At 39.6% G+C, this 17,989-nt stretch overlaps 1 protein-coding gene across 2 annotated transcripts in view; it reads right to left on the reverse strand.

The window, feature by feature from the left end:
• Positions 1-21: 21 nt before the first annotated feature.
• LOC117411806 (short transient receptor potential channel 5) overlaps positions 22-17,989 on the reverse strand; it is an 88,954-nt gene continuing 70,986 nt past the window's right edge. For both annotated transcript variants that reach the window (XM_058989050.1, XM_058989051.1), the window contains exons 8-11: positions 14,053-14,259; positions 8,930-8,971; positions 6,535-6,624; positions 22-5,700 (exon numbers count right to left, since the gene is read on the reverse strand). In XM_058989050.1, coding sequence (XP_058845033.1) covers positions 5,002-5,700; positions 6,535-6,624; positions 8,930-8,971; positions 14,053-14,259 — 1,038 coding nt within the window. In that variant the 3' untranslated portion in view covers positions 22-5,001. The remainder of the gene's footprint in view (positions 5,701-6,534; positions 6,625-8,929; positions 8,972-14,052; positions 14,260-17,989) is intronic.

A 17,989-nucleotide genomic window follows, 5' to 3' on the forward strand; every position in this document is an offset into this window, starting at 1 on the left:
TGATTTTTCATTTGTTTGTTCTTTAATGTATACAATAGTTACACAGTTCTTAGTTAACTCTGCATTCTACTTGAGCAAACAATTACGTTGCTGTTGTAGCTGACAAAGGGCTTTTTTGTATTCCTTGTTAAATGTACATGCAATATATTTATATACTGATAGTTAAGTCTGTTTATATGTAATATATAGCCCACAGCTTCCTTGGCATTTTAACTGCAAGATGGCGAGATTGAATGTTTGTTTTGTGGCACAGCCAAGTCTTCTCCCAGAAAGGCAAACGTCAATTTGTATTCCAGTATGATCCCCCAATATTTAAAATGTGTTGCTACTTGGAGTATGATTGGGATTACCACACTGGTTATCCCTTAATTATATCTGGGGTACGACCGCTTTGTGGTGGACACAAAACCAACTAGAGCTGCATGGTGTCTGGGATACGAATGGATTATGAATGGTGCTGGCAGAGGATCATCCTGCATCCCAGGTCAGTGCAGAGCAGTATGAACCCCACTAGATGCACAGTTAATACTGTACAAGACACAAGGACAGGACCGACCTGGTGCAAACTCTTAATAAACATGGGAACAATAAAACAGGAAGATGGTGTTCAATAAAATACATTTATTCAGCAGAAATGATTGTATGTAAACAATGGGAGATTGCATATGAACCATCTGTGAAAACAAAAGCTAGAAAAATGTAAGTGTCTGCTTTTTCAAGGCTTGTAAAGTTGTGACAGACTAACCTTGTGGGGGGGGGGGGGGAGGGGGGAGCTCATTATTTCTACAGTGAAAACGGACGTTGATGTTTTAATAAATGTTTACAGGCAGTGTCACAGTGTACTAGTATTATAATGAATGTGATTCACCAGGTTTTGAACTACAGCACATGAGCCTGTTCTCTCATGTCTGTGGTAATGCAATCTGAACCTCCCGGTGAGATTCTGTAATTCAAAAATGTAAAAAACGAAATATTCAGTATATAGTGACAATTGCAAAGGTTATTTTAAAAAGTATAGGCTGTTTTAGATGGAGGTAGTTCCCTTTAAATCTGTCCCCTCTCATCTGTAATACTGTAGGTTTACAGTACATTGATTTTTAAAACTCAGAACTACTGAGGATGCTTTTTCCTTGGGTTTATAAATCTGATGGACAGAGATGACTGGAATATATTTATTACAGCAAATGCAATGATTTATTATTTAGATTATACTGCATTGTGCCTGCTGTTTAAATATCTCCCGGTGGTGTAAAAGCACAAGACAGTTTATAAGCCCTTCTCTAACCTGAAGCAAGGCTGTGGAATGTGCTGATCGATCCAGAGGCTACAAGTCCTGCTGTCAAACCGCTTCTAAATGGCAAATCTATGCAGGCCTTGCATGCTTTGATACACAGCAGTAATGTGTAGCTCCAAACTATACTGTTTAAATATCATTACAGATTTTTTTTCTTCTATTGTATCACAGCATGGTTGTAAAATACACCAGATTAGTTAATCAGTGTGAAGTTTTGCTGAATTTATTTATTTATTGTCAGAAAGTTGTAACTACCTATTAGAGGTGAGTAATCTCTTGCATTGTTCTCTAAATCCAGATGCCATGCATGCTGTGATCTTATTAATTGGTGCCTCGCTCAACATGCTCATCAGAGTGCCTGTGGAGTGTATGGGTAAGTATTGGGATCTATTCGCAATGGTCTGGTCTGCATAATGATTACATGCTATGTGTTGTAAAAGGGTGTAGTGGCCTTGAACTCTGTATGCACAATGCTGTGGTACTGTAAATAGGAGCATGGTGAAAGTGCACAGCCTAGTGTGACTGGCATGGGAAGAAGACATGTATGCAAATCATCAGGGACAGTGGAATTCATTCTGCTCTATGGCAGGCATGCTTTGAAATTCTACAGTGAATTTTACCTACTGGACAAAAAATTGTCTTGATGGAATCGTTGATCTATGCAACCAATACTTTGATGTACAAGCCCGTCACAGACACCTACTCTACTTTTTAGCACTAAATGGCTAAATGTAATACATTCTGCACTGTGTAGTTTCACAATGCATGTCTCCACTTCTTAATTCTGAAGGCAGTCCAGGAAAGTCATATTTCCCAATAACTTTCTTTAACTCAACAGTTTTCTACATGAGCACTGTTGGATTTGTCCAGTGCTTTACTCATATGATTTCCTGGGTGATGGATGGACTCATGCAAGAATGTAATCTAGAGTTGATAGTCGCTGTGCTCAAGCTAAGTGGGAATGGATGGAGACAAACCATGACTTTATATTCAGGAGTTTATACAGTGCTAATGGCAATTGTCTTTTTTGTAATATTTCTCTCAACATCCAATGGAAACATCTGCATTTTCACATCTGTAATATATTCGGTGAAATAGACAAAGTGTGGTGACAATGATGTTCTCATTGTTAAAGAATCAAAATGTGTGGTCTTGAAATCTAAAAGGTATATTCATGTTGTATACAATGCATTTTTAAACATACGCTGGCAGTGTATCACAGTTAAGTTTATAGAATAAACTATTATGGGCTACGGTTTTGTTTCCTCTGCTGGCTAGTGGGGAGAATGTGTTTTTAAATTGGGGTAAAATGTTAAGATATTAAAAGTGTTGTTAGTCAGAATACAATAATAAGAATCTACTGCTGCAGCCACCAGTCTTTTTTTCCTGCCTCCTAATGTTTTTGGGCCGCCACTGCAGTGTGCAGTATTTCAAGTATAATGCTTCCCTGTGCACTGCTGTAATTGGTACAACATTCCTATTAGCTTCAGGTCACCAGCACTCGGTTTCATTGCTCCAGGCTTCTCCACAGCAGCAGCACCCCGGAGAGCTCAAGCCACTTCATAGTCATTCTCTATTTAGCATTAAAAACAATAAATGGCATAAAATAATACATTCTCTTTATGGCGAATAAAGCTTCTTATCTTTAATCCGTCCATAGCGTTCAGTTAAATCCAATATTTTCATTAAGATAAAAATGATATCATCTTAGACATACCCTCCTAAAAATATAAAAATAACATTTTCATTGAACGAAAACCTTAACATTTTCAAATTGACACATTTACATAACCCTATCAATATTATTAGTAGTTGTATAATTACTATTAATTTATTATTATTGTTGAAACAAAACGGTGACAGTGATTTTAGTTTAGACTTTTTGGTAAACATCTTGGCTGTTTAAAAAATGTATGAATACATACTAAACCAAAATGTAACGTATTGTTTTGCTTTTTGTGTGAGATGTTCATTCAGTGCTGAGGAAGACTGCAGTCACTGATTGTGCAGTTCTGTGCATTGGCTGTAGGCATGGCTATAGGTTTAACATGGAATCATTGAAGAATTTGTTTTACCACCTTTTTATATACTAACAATAATCCATTGATGTGGGTTAACCATGTATATAACATATTTGAATCAGAATATACTTCAGTCTCTGTTAGTGGTAATTAAGACACTCACAATCCCAACAACATCTTCCTTGTGTATTTGCAGTGTTGGGGAAGTTACTTTAAAAAGTAATGTGTTACAGGTAACTAGTTCAAGTTCTAAGTAGTATCTTCTCAGCCACAGTTTACTGAGAATTAATTTTTCGTTTCGGTCAGGCTGCATCTGGAAATATTCTTTGAAGATCCGACTATCGAACCCACTCGTTCCCTCCTGATGCCATTTTCTAGCAAGGATATGAACAGCGTTTTTATGTGAAATGTAAGGTTTGCCTGTTTGAAGTAACCTTCTGATTTCTATGTTATGCATTAGTCATGGTCCTTCTTTATCTAACTAAACGTAACTTATTTCTTCACATAAAACATAACCTGTTATGATATTTTGTTATGTGTTTGAAAAAGGAACCATTACAGTTAGTTACTGAAAAAAGTAATTGAATTACAGTAATGCGTTTACAAGTAATGCATTACTCCCCAACACTGCTTATCAAAAATCCAATACCTCACTAAAAGACATCCGCAGGGATTCAGATGAGCCATTCTATGTCACAACTAAACTAGCCAAATATGTCCCAATAAGAATAATAATTTTGATGAACTGGTACCAAATTAATTATGCTGAAGATTGCTTGCTTTTTGTCTGGTTTAGTCAACTCTATTGCAGATTCTAATTATTAAAACCCAATAGATCAATTCATTGTTTCTTGATTCCTGTTAACTTCCTGTGTCCAGTAGCTGCTACTGGACCATGTAACCTCAATTGTATTACATTATTAGGTACCTGGATGCAATACTTTAAATTTGTATCCAGAACAAAAAGCAGTGCCATTTTAGATATTGTTTTTGCTTCTACCTGCTTTATGATGAAGTATAGAAGAGTTGAAAGGTCACAATATCACATGATTTCTCAAGATCAGGAAGTAAAAACAAATGATCTGAACATGGTAAAACAGGCCTGCAAGCAACAAGGCAGCCAGTTAGAGAAACATTCTACAAATTTTAATATTGAAGCAACAAACCCTTCAGAGTGATTTCTCTAACTGGCTGGGAAAAAAAACACTTGAATGGCATTTGTAATCCATTGATCGTTTGAAATGGAATGGCCCACAAGAGTGCTTGGCATCTTCATCTCAGTTCCATCTTGAAACATTTTGCCAACAATAATACAAATGTAATCGGCATTTTAAAAAACAAAATATAACCCTAAAAGTAATTGGAACTGCCCTTCCAAGACTTCGAAGGAAGGTCTTGAGTAGACCCAACCCTATAACCCCTATGCTCACTCCCACCCACCTGAGCTCAGATTAAAAAGTCAGTAGCCGGCAAGAGATTAAAGGCTTTACACGTGTAGCTAAATTGTATCCTGTTAATATTATTACTATTGCAATAAAGAAGGTCTTTTTAAAGGTTTGTTTCTACACTAATGACAGTAATGGGCTATGTAAAGCTACACCAAGTCCGTGTTCTAGCCGTGCTGTATCCAGCTATGAGAAAAGGTGGAGGCAGTGCCCTGTGTTAAACAAGCTCGCCATCCCCTTTTCATAACTGGGTGGTAACGCTGTCCTCTTGCCCTGCTTTCCAGTTGTTAATGAGCACACTGCAACCCCCCTCCCAGCCATCAAACACGTCCTCCGTGGAGTTGATGAGCTTGGAGCTGGAAGCGGTGATGCTGGAAGCACAGTGAAGGGAGTTGCCGCAGACGGGAGGCAGGAGACGGTCCATGCCATTGACCTTGGCCGGCTCGTCCATGCCAACCGCATTGAGGTGAACCTCGCTCTGAGAGTACTTGAAGTCCTGCCACATGTGCTTGGGCTGAATAAGCCCGTCCGAGATGGTGTACATGGGTTCTGAGGAGCTGGGCTCCGAAACATGCCCGTTCATCTTGGAGAACAGCAGGCCCAGTCTCTTGAAAGAGTCCTTTTTGGAGTTGGAGATTCTCTGCAGCCGGTTGCCGTTCTTGACGAAGGACTTCTTGAGACCGTTGCTCTTTGGTTTCTCCTCCGCGATGTCGATTCCCGACATGGAGCGGAACAGAGCTGACACGCTGAAGGCGTCTCTCTTTTTGTCGGCCTGGTTGAAGGAGACATTCTTCGATTTGCACTTGCCCTCGCCCTCGTCGTTCATCTCGTCCTTCAGGGTGGCATCGCTGCTGGAGGAGTAGGTCCGCCGCGGGGGCTTCCTGTTGCCCAGCAGGTCGAGAACTTCGTAGCGGAAACTGGAAATGTCCTGCTTCAGCTCCTGCAGGAAACAGAGAACGCTGTGAGCATCACAGAAAGAGCAGCAGAATGGGGGTGGAATCTATCTATCTATCTGTATAATCTATCTATATCATTTATCATAAGGGCTTTACTTTGTAGCTCCTGGTTGTAAAGAATCATGGGGAAAGTCCTGTAATTGTTTTGTTCACAGAAGACAGATAGGAAGTTTTAAAAGGCTGCTGGAAAGTTTTTACTACATTCACTTTGCAAGAAACAAGTAATGACTGAGTGTGGATGACTGCTCAGTTCTTGCCACATCATGATGCATTTCCTTGTGCAGAACTGCAACATGTTCGCTGTGAGGCACACATATGGCTCTAGTGTCATCTCATTACTGTTCTAGGACACTGCATAACTGCATTACTAACAGTTAATTATAATAGTACTTCAATGCAATTAGTGAGAAAGCAGTATCTGTGAAGCCTGATAATAGAGGAAGAGGGTGTGTGTGTGTTGAGAGTGACTTGGAAAAGGAATTACTTGAGAGAGATGCAGCACTAAATTATGGGAGATAGGGGCATTAACTAGCACCTTACAAAGGGCAGCTTTTGATGCAGTATCGGGTTACTTGTGTTGTACCAGCGAATCCTTCTAAGCCGTTATCATGCCACAAAGAGGGAAAGCTTTAAGAGCACATACGGAAACCTCTGAATGATGCTAAACAGCGCCCCCTGTTCCCTACAATGGCAGTTGTGACTCTATGGAGCACATTATGTAACAACTGCACCAACCCCATTCCAGTGTCCCTCACTGTGACTAATGTCTTCCCCACCAGTACCACCCTATATAATAACTGCAAGGAAGGTGAGCTCACCTTGAAATTCTCCTCCGTTAGACCCTCGTCTGTCTTGGCACTCCTTATCATGGAGGCTACATATCTTTTCACCAAATTTCTTATGACTTCCTGAAATGGAGCACAATTTTAATGTAGCATGTGGTCAATAAACCAGTTGTGGGAAAAAAAAAAGATAATTTCTTTCAATTCAATTTCAAGATTTATTTTCCCATCACAATGAAAACAATATCAGTACTAAGTGTGTGCATTTATTACACTATGTAACACAATTTTTGTTCCTGGGTAGTAAGTGTTATTTCCTAATTGCTTATGCCTCAAAAGTATAGAAATTGGCTATTATTCCCCACAAACTTTGCTTTTGTGACCAGGACAGTGATATTTTGAAATTTACCTATTTCCAATGAGAAAACGGGCGAATTTGTGTCTCTTCATTCACATAGTCAGAAAAAAACAACATATGAATCCAAATTAACATGTATTTATACTAAAGTAATACAAAAATGACTACAAAAGATTTAGAAGTGAGTAGTTTTTCGAGATTTACGATTATACTGTAAATCACTTTCACGAATCAGCCCCCAATCTCCCATCATGTTCTCGTTATACTGTCCTTGGTAGTGGCGTTCAAAGTCCAGTATATCCTGGTGGAAGCGCTTGCCTTGCTCCTCCGAGTACGCTCCCATGTTCTCCTTGCGTTTATCAAGATGAGCATCAAGGATATGGACTTTGAGGGACATCCTACAGCCCATTGTGCCGTAGTTCTTCACCAGAGTCTCAACCAGCTCCACATAGTTTTCGGCCTTGTGATTGCCCAGGAAGCCCCGAACCACTGCAACAAAGCTGTTCCAAGCTGCTTTCTCCTTACTAGTGAGCTTCTTGGGGAATTCATTGCACTCCAGGATCTTCTTTATCTGTGGTCCGACGAAGACACCGGCTTTGACCTTTGCCTCAGACAGCTTCGGGAAGAAGTCTTGAAGGTACTTGAAGGCTGCCGACTCCTTATCTAGAGCTCTGACAAATTGTTTCATAAGGCCCAATTTGATGTGCAGTGGTGGCATCAGCACCTTCTGGGGGTCCACCAGTGGCTCCTACTTGACGTTGTTCCTCCCCACAGAGAACTCGGTCCGCTGTGGCCAGTCCCGCCTGTGGTAGTGCACCTTGGTGTCCCTGCTGTCCCAAAGGCAAAGATAGCAGGGAAACTTGGTAAAACCGCCTTGGAGACCCATCAGGAATGCCACCATTTTGAAGTCTCCTATGACCTTGATGCCATTTCAGAAAAATGCAGATATGTATCCACTTAGTCAGCTGGAACTAAACTGAACTGGTGGGCTTAAGGCCCTGTATTTATACTACTATTTATATTACTGGAAAGTTCTAGAAAGTTCTAGAAGTTACTCCAAGTTTACTCAGCACTGAATCTATCTGGAATGTTCTGGAAAATAGGTAAATTTCAAAATATCACTGTCCTGGTCACAAAAGCAAAGTTTGTGGGGAATAATAGCCATTTTCTATACTTTTGAGGCATAAGCAATTAGGAAATAACACTTACTACCCAGGAACCAAAAAAAAAAAAAAAAAATTGTTACACAGTGTTATTAAAGTTTAATACCAATTAAAACCCATTTTATAGCGATTTCACAATATTATATTAGTCTTCTAAGAAGCAGCTGCCATCTATAGCATACATTGCATTTGAAATATATCTCCGTTCCGTCAGTTTTACTTTTGCAACATTTGGCTTGTATGATAATGATGATATGGTAAAGAAATAATACTGACAGAAGTGATGTCTGTTATCAGATATATGTATGGCATGGAAATCATGTTCAATGAACATCAGTTTACTGATTTATTTATTCTTATTTATATATCTATCTATCTCTATCTATCTATCTATATATATTAATTCTAGGGAGCTGTGTAAGGTAGAGGCCTCTTGAGGGTGCATCATCTTCTATTGTGCAGCACTCTAGAAATAGTTTCATTAAATTGAAACTTGTGTCCCAATTGACTAATGTAGGGTCACTTGACCAAAAATAGTTTCTGCTGTTACCCAAAACACAGTCTGTAGTTGAGCGGGCACTGGTGTGCTTTAACCTCACCCACAATAAACAAAATGGCGTGCCAGCCACAGCCTTGCAGAATTCTCTGGAACAAGATTGTAAGGGAATGGGGACGGGGCAGAGCTGCAGTAAGCAGGGGGTGTGGCCAGGGACTATGGGCTTTGTAAATAGTTGCTATTGGTTGTTTTGTATGTTTTAATAAAAACTGTTCCCCTTGGGTATAAAGCCCATTATCTGTGACTTTATTTACCTTCGGGCAACAGATTCCCACTATAATTCCCATCTTAAGTGAATATGCATAGAGTGTTGTGTAGGAGTGTTCAGGATATTGAAACAGAGAGCATTCCTACCTGGTAGTGTTGGTTCTGGATGAGGATGTCAGCATGGCGTTCCTGAAATGATAGATACAAATAATAAGCACCATCACAGAGGTCCAAAAAATTAAAACCCCTGCCATAACACTGTCAGTATAGTGCTGGACCATCATCGGCCCTTGGTCACCCTTTTGGTGCCTCTAGATCAGAGAACGACCCATATCCCATTTTCTCATCTCGCCCACAGGGGCAGTAGGATCTGTAACAAAAATGAGTATTGATTATTATGTCTTATTATTTTTCCTGTTTCTTTTGACATCAAGAAATAACCCCTTCTGCTGTGCACCCTAATGACCTGGAATCAATCCCTCTTCCCTGTGCCTTCCTCAGCAGTCTGTGGTGTTGGTGTTTAATCTGACCTTGGAGCAGACCCCAATCAAACCTTTTAAAAACGAATCAGGGGGTAACGATTCGAAGAGCTTTGGGCTCTGCAAGCTGATTCGCAAACATTACTATTGAATTTAAAATGAAATGGACTTCACGCATGGCTGCTGTCGGGTACATACTGACAAATGATGGTTGAACACAGGCCGTTGTTATTTTTGACCGGTTTCTTTTTTGTGGGATTTAATCTGCTGTCGTATTATATTACACACCTGAGAAGGTACACAGTCTTCCTTGCAAGAATAATAGTTTATTTCTGCATTAAAAGAGCATTGAAATGAATAATATTCTAAAAACCTGTAGAATAAAAAATAGTCTGCTGTACTAACAAGAAATCTTAGTTTTAAATAGAATTGATATGTCTTTTAATGTTTGAAAGACAAGGCCTGCATTGAAACGCCTGTCTAATTGTTTTAGTATCACTCTCAATTGTTTTAGTATCTTATTATTCAATGTTTTAAATGTAAGGGTGCAAACATCTGGAAAAATAAACTACATGTGTTTTTAAATACATGCTAAAAAATGAAATCCAAAAAATGATTAATATAATTTTATACCGGTATTGATCAAATATAACTGGAAGTCTTTTTGCTTGTAACATTGCATAACTATTTAACTTCTATAGTGTACCCGGTGTTCTTCACATACGAGTGCACAGCTAGACTGGCTCAAATTTCCCATTACATTTGGTTCTATCTTCACCAAAAACAAGAGACAAGACTGGTGAACATCACTGCATTTTAAGGTAAGATTACATTAATCCCAATACTATTTTTAATGACGGAAGACAGCAAGGCAGACAAGATCCAAAGAAACCAATTGTGCTGATTAGTCCCACTTTTTAAATTCTCTCTCACACACACACACACATATATATAAATGACTGTGATTGTACAGCATCGTAGTGTTAAGAACACCTGACATTACAATGTGACTCATTACAATGGCTCAACATTAAAAAGAGTTCTACGTGCTGCTCAGGGTGGGTCACAGGCAAGTCTGTAATACTCCAACCAGCAGGACAATCTCACATACCCGTTTTCCACTGTGATACATTTACTATGGAGGGGCATTTGTCTGTGTTTTGCACACAGGAATATATAGAGCACACATGGTGTTCTAAAACTTGTAATTTTAAACACCGTATTTTAAGTTTGTCTAAAGAAGTCAACAACAGTGGAGAAAGGTTTAATAAATATCAAACTTTGTTTAAATAATCCAAACTTTAAAAAATGTTCAAAGCTAAGTGTATACGAACGGTTTAATTGAGCAACAATAACAACTCCTCTTGAGAGACCAGTCTCCTCTTCAAATCAAACTGCAGTCTACCCTCTGTAGAGAAAAACACTGCAAATTGATGCCTCCCGTTTTATTACAAATGCTATTCCTGTAGTTTTAAACTGATTCAGAAACCCATAATGCATCACTTTGGCTTTTTTTTTTTTTTAGCATGTCCTTTTCAATTAAAGTAACGTGCCATGTAACAATACACTAATCCAATATTTTGGCCCATGGTATTTGAGACGTTTTTAGAAGCAGAATTCCTACACTGTCAGCTGATCCAGCACCCCTATCTGGGTTGTGAGTTTGATGTCCTGTCCTGGTTCCAGGAATGGTTTTTATGAAAGCTTGCTTTGCAGCAATTAACGTGCTTCTCCATCTCTGAACTGCCAGGGAATGAGCATTACAAACAGGAGAGCTCTCTGTGACAGACAGACCCTGTGTAATCCCTCTGCAGATTTCATTAATAACAGCAGCCTCACTCTGCATCCTGTCACACACGCACACACACACACACACACACACACTGCTGCAGTGGAGATGGAACACAATCGTCTTCATCAGAAAGACACTGAAACACATCCGAGTGAACTGCACTGCTACAGCTAACAAAGTTGTTTTGTACCAAACTTGTATCATATACTCCTACTCCTACATATGTTCAGATCACCTCTGGGTATAATCCTATAAACTCCTGATTCTGTAGTATTTTTAGCCTTCTATGCACTGTGTGATTTATTACAGGGCTAGGAGGACGCTCTGGTAATAAAATGGTCATGCAGATAACCTTATGGCAGCTTTAACCTTTTCAGTGCCTCTGACTGGAGGTCTCATCATTGTGCTCGCTCTTAATTTGTGAGGTCATGCATAGCTTGTTATGTAAAAGAGTACAAGCTACAAGAATAAAAACTAAACACACGGCCTCTGCCTGGCCTGGTGAGCTCCTGCTTTCACTTCTTTAGGGGGTTCAGTTCAGGAGAGGTTGTAGCCAACTGCGTTTCATGTAGGTGTTAATAGGATGATGTAAACATGCCCTTTATACACATTCTTTTTATTAAGGTTAAATGCTTTTACTGGGAACTTTGTTTTGTTTTTACACAATTGAATATTGAAACCTTTAGAACCAGTAACCCCAAACTAACAATGCCACTTCAGTCAGGTAGGATTTTGGTTTATTTGCCAATAGGGTGCCTATCAATTGGTTTGCTACAAATAACATGTTTTTAATCTTACTACATTCGGTTCCCCTGCTGACTGTTCAGCTGTGAAAAATCACGCTTGACAAACTTCAGCTCACTTTTAACCACCATGACACTGAACAATTCTTCAGACTACTGCAATAAAACCTTAAAGCTGAGGTACCACAAAGCCAGTGGCTTGAAACCTGGTTCAAGACTGGGAGATCTAGCTTGAGGCAACTTTGTTGTTTCAAACCCCAGGTCTGCCCTGGTGTGCCATGCTCCCTCAGCTTCACAGTAAATACTTTATATATTCTATTTATAGACAATTATATATTTGTAATTTAACATGATATATTTGGAACATACGAAAAAAAATACACAGCTGTTAACAGTTGAAAGGGGTGTCAGTAAACAAGATGGAGCAAGACATCGTATTAGAAACCACGTAAGTAATGAACATGATTGAATTCAGCATCTCCATTGACCTGTTCCATGGAAACTTGCATAAAACTAGACTCTGTACAATACAATATACATTTCTGTAGTGCTTTTCATCACAAGGACCCCAAAGAACTTCACACATACAAAAAATAATAATTAAACCATTAAATTAAAGCAAAATTTAATAAAACAGAAATTTGTAAAACTGGAAAAAGCGAAGATAAAAAGTCAGTTTGTAAAAAAAGAACAATTAAAAAAACAGTCCAGCAAAAAAAAAAACTGAATACAATTGGAATTTAAAAAGGACAAAACTCAGATAAAACAGTAAGAGTACGGTGGGTGAACGGCGTGTGATCGGGTTCCTATGAGGACAGTCTGTGCGTATCGTCAATGCAGCAGGACTGAAATCGATGCAAGATTCTCCCAATAATCAATTGCAAAACATACATATATTTTAATACAGCTTTTTGTCTGCTACACGTCTATCCTAAAATACTTACATATGTTTGTGTGGTTTTATGTTTAAGAGCTCTAAAGTCGCTACAAACCGTAAGACAACGAAACCCTTTATATATTAATAGTATAATAATTTCAAAATATTATATAAATCTCACAAAATCATTCTTTTAATTGTACAGTTCACCTAGTTTATATTCAGCACACAAAAAATCTAATTTTTCAAAGCGTTTTTTTTTTTTTATTATATAACAATTTAAGACGAGCGTTACAGCCAATTTTGTGACTGTCTGTGGCACCTCCATTCTGGGTTGCAGTCTCCCTATTTCGACCGGGGTCTCATGGTCCAGATCATGTTACACATACAAAACGCATTCTCTGCAAACCCGATTGACAGGAATACTGCCAATCGGAACATTAAAATAAAATTTTAAAAATGTAAGCAGTATTTCGACGTCATGACCACCTGCCCATCGTGAAAACCGTACATGATTGGTTAGTGCTATGTGTCATGAAGACATACCACTTTGAATTACTAACATATTGGGTCGGGTTTTGAAGTTATATAGGGGTGGCAATAAATGATATGCTTGCTGATCTGCAACTCATTTCTGCTACTGTGCCATTGTGACCCCCAAATAAGTGTTAGTGAAAATTAAATATAATTTATAATGCTGCACCTCTTAAGAGACACATTCATTTACTTTAACATAAGCATATCATTATCACAATTTGATATGTTGTAAAAAAAAAAATAATGAAAAAAAGAACCCTTTTAAAATGACTCCTATGCATTTCGGAGCACTATGGACTGCAGCTGCTCAGGGGGTGCCTCCCACTTCTAACAGGTGGTTTACAATGAGAGACAGTGTTTTTAGAGGCACTTACTGTACAACTAAGTCAGCAATTTGATATTTCAACATAAAAATTCAGCACACGTAAAACATTTGAATTGTGATGTTATTTTAATATAATCCCTTTTATTTTTTTAACTATTGAAACTCAAAGTTAGGTCAGTGTGCAACAGTAAATCCACGATGGACTTCCAGTTAAGTAATTAGGCAGAGCTTGTGTGTGATTTTTTTTTTTTTTTTTTGGTCTGTCTGGATACTTTTCATGGAAGGCCTGTGCTGCACTACGAACACTTGCACACATGATCACCAAGCCCATTCATTCAACAACACTGTCTGCCATGACTGCGTACTTAAACACCGGGAAACCAAATGTGTTGTGTAATCTTTTTCCTGTGGTGCGTACTTCATGAATCGCCCTGTATATCGTTCATGAACTATACCTAAGGAAAACGTCATCTTTATGTTTGATAATGGGATCTCTATAACGAGGATGGCTGCTCACCGTGAATGTCTTGAAGTTCTCATGTTTCTTGTGCTCCTCGTCACGGCTCTTCCCAGGGCAGAGCTGCTGGTGGAGCCACACGCACAGGTACCAGATGGACTTGGGGCTCACGATGATGTTGAAGGGGGGCGGCAGGGTGCCCCCCTCATCAAAATAGCTCATCCACAGCTTCGTCCGGGCAAACTTCCACTCGATATCGGCGTGGTCCTGCAAACATTCATCAAGACTGTTAGAGCTGTCCAGCCCCTTGTGTTTTCTAACAGGCTAATGGTGCAGTGCTGTAAGGTACGATGGCACAGAAAAAAGTCCGCGGACACGACAGCTTCCACACACAGTGAGAGAGGGAGAGCATCTCAATCCTGACCTGAACACTCCCTGCGTGCCATACAGTCCTGCTCCTGTCTGCAGCACTGATAATTGTACTGAATTGTGTTTGTTTTATGATTTGGATTACACCAATGTCCACTGGGACCTGAGCAGCTGAATTCAAACCCAGGTCTCGCCTATTGCACCACTAGCTCCCATTTTAAAAAAGAGTTTTAAAAAAATGCTTGACATACTTCAGAAAGCTGTGACCTCACAAGAGCATGTTGAGAATGTCAGCGCTATACAGGTTTATTGTACAATGAGGTAAAATGTATAAGAAACGAAGTCAAGAAGATAAACATATCATATGCCATAAATTGGAGGGGCTAATTATCTAGCCTCTCATTTCGTTCACCTCTGGAGGACTCTGTTTGACTGACATTAGTGAAATCCTCATCACAAAATTAACACTGTTTGGCACAGACTGACCGACCGAGGCCTAGGACTGAATGGCAGGCCATGCAGCTCTCTCTCTCTCTCTCTCTCTCTCGCTGAGGATTGTGGGATCGTGGGAGGGGCTTGTGTAGAGTGAGTAGTGTGTACTGTGCATGAGTAAAACTTTTATTGAAGTTATATTCATTTTGTACACGTTTAGTTTTATTTATTTATTTGTATTATTTAATTTGGTTTTGTCTCCTGATTTGGAGCCGTTCCAAATCGGGAGGTTTTGGGTCGCTGACCCGTAGGCACGGATTTAAATGTATTCCAGACAGTTCAGTAACAGTGGAGGAGTGTTTGTTAGCTGTCGGGGGAAAAAATAGGGTATGGAAATATAAACTCTGCTGCAAGAATGAATAAAGCCATCGTTGTTTTTCTTAATAGTGAACTGTTAGTGAACAGGATTGTTGAAGAAGGTTTGTATATCAAAGAAAGTTTTGTCAGCGTTTTACCTTTAGCTTCCCCTGTCACTAAAGTTATTCTTTCAAATGTCCCGCCTTTCATTAAAGATAAGTTGATTATTAATGAGCTACTAAGATAAGGAAAAATAATGTCCCCAATTAAACCTATTTTACTCGGGTGTAAAAACCCAGACGTTAAGCATGTCATGTCTTTTAGGAGACAAGTTTTTGTATTATTGAATGACCCCAACTTGTCTATTGAAGTAGCGTGGACTTTCAATATTGACGGTAGTAATTATGTTATATTTGCCAGCACAGAATCAATGAAATGTTTTCATTGTGGAGGACAAGGACACCTTAGAAGGGCTTGCCCTCAAAAAAATAATGATACTGAGAATAATAAGGCAAGAGAGCCAGCAAGTGGGGAGGACAGAGTCTCTGAGACAGCACCGGGGGCTGAGCAGCAAACGCAGCCGCCAGCGCAGACAGTGAGACCCAAGCCGGCGCCTCGACTGAAGCAGGGGATCGGAGCGGAGGTTAAAGAAAACAATAAAGAAACCGAAGCTGAAACAGTCAATACCCCAGAGGACGCAGATTTTCAACTTGTTGAAATAAAGAGGAAAAGACGTGTGGCCACCCCAGGAAAGGTAGCTGAAGAAGGGCAGTCTGTCTGGGACTCTGAGTCGCTCTCTCAGGGCAGCGGTGCTGCTGCAGCTCAGAGCTCTGGGACAGGAGATCAAGGTAAAGCTGGATCTCGGTGTAAACCTGTGATAACCCCGCGTTCAGGCAAGAAGGGTAACAGCGGCGCTGCAGTTCAGTCCAGCGCTGAGACAGCCTCCAGATCAGACGACCTGTTGCCGGATACAGTAGCTGTGGATGACGCTGAAGAATCCAAAGAGGAGTCGGTGATATCAGAGATGGATGATGGAGGAGAGCTCTCTGACTCCTCGGTGCTGCTCGACGAGGCTCTGCCCAACCCGTCTGGTAAGAGTAAAATTTATTCAGTTGATACAATATCAGCGTTTTTAGATAAAACCAAAGGGAAAAGGGGAACTGATTTAACACAGTTCTTTCCTAATATCCAACTGTTTATCTACTCTGCAAAAATAGCCATGAGAAAAGCTACGTTAGAGGAGCTAGACCAAAAGAAACGGTATTGTTTAAAAAAAGTAATAGTCTCTGCAAGAAAGTTGTTGAATGATAACAAACCGAAGACATATTAATGGATTATTTAATAAGACATTTTAATATAGTGTTTAGTTGTTTGTTTTTGTTTTTGCTTTCTTTGTTTCCTATGGAACAAATTCAAATAGCTACTTTTAATGTAAATGGTTGTAGGAGTGTCAATAAAAGAGCACATTTATTTCATTTTATCACACAGAAGAGAGTGAATGTGATGTTTTTACAGGAAACGCACACAGACAGTATGAATGAGAGTGAGTGGCTGAGCGAATGGAAGGGGCGGGGCGTCTTAAGTCACGGTTCTAATGTCAGTGCTGGAGTAGCTGTGCTGTTCTCCCCAGGGCTGCAAATAGATATTTTATCAGTTAGTGAGGAAATCCAAGGGCGCCTTTTAAAAATAAACGTTTTTTAAAGGCACTGAGATTGTTTTTATCAATTTATATGCACCAAATGAGGGCAGGGAAAAAGTTTTATTTTTAAAAAAATTAAATCAGGTTTTATCTAATTGTAATCCTGCACATATGATTTTAGTTGGGGGTGATTTTAATTGTACAGAACATTTTATTATGGATAGGAATCATGAAGAGCCACATCCCCAGTCTTCAAAAGAACTGTCTGCTGTTTTAAAAGTTCAAAGCCTGGTTGATGTCTGGAGGAATTTATATCCCAGAGTAAAGCAGTACACTTGGGTTAAAATCAATAATAATAATCAGATATCAAAAGCGCGACTAGATAGATTGTACTGCACTAAACAAAATCTTAATCAGATTTTTAAGAGCAAAATCATTCCCACTATGTTGTCTGATCACCACTGTGTGTTACTCACCATTTGCCTGCCTTCTGCTGCTTCCTCAAAGTCATACTGGCATTTTAATACTAATTTATTGGAAGACAAACAGTTCTTAGATCTTTTTAAAGCATTTTGGGTCTCCTGGAGGCAGCAGAGTATGAAATATAGTAGTATACGACAGTGGTGGGACATTGGAAAAATACAAATTAAAATTTTCTGTCAGCAATATACTTTAAATACAACCAGGGTTTTGAACCAGACAGTTGAAGAGCTTGAGAGAGAGATATTGAGAATAGAAACAAAAATTACTCTCGATAGTGATGAAAACATCTTCCAGTCTCTGAGAGAGAAAAGAGAAACTCTGAGCAGCCTACTGGAGGAAAGAGTGAAGGGGTCCCTCATCCATTCTCGTTTCACGCAGCTAAAGGACATGGACGCACCCACCAAATTATTTTTCAATTTAGAGAAGAAGGTGGTGTAGAGTAAGCAGCTGTTTTGTGTGCGTCTGCCCTGCGGGAAGGAGGTGCACAGTAAAGAAGATATTAATAGAGCAGCTGTGTATTTCTACACCCAGCTGTTTAGTGCCGAGCCCTGTGATGAGGAGCAAATCGCTTTACTGCACCAGGATCTGCCCAGCTTGTCTCAAGAAGAACAGCGCCCCCTAGAAGCCTGTTTGACAATGCAGGAGCTGACGGAGGCAGTCACTCAGGTGTCACCAGGAAAAGCCCCTGGGATTGATGGCCTTCAGGCAGAGTTTTAT

The sequence above is a fragment of the Acipenser ruthenus genome, chromosome 16 (assembly GCF_902713425.1).
Source record: "Acipenser ruthenus chromosome 16, fAciRut3.2 maternal haplotype, whole genome shotgun sequence".
In the NCBI taxonomy this organism is placed as follows: domain Eukaryota; kingdom Metazoa; phylum Chordata; class Actinopteri; order Acipenseriformes; family Acipenseridae; genus Acipenser; species Acipenser ruthenus.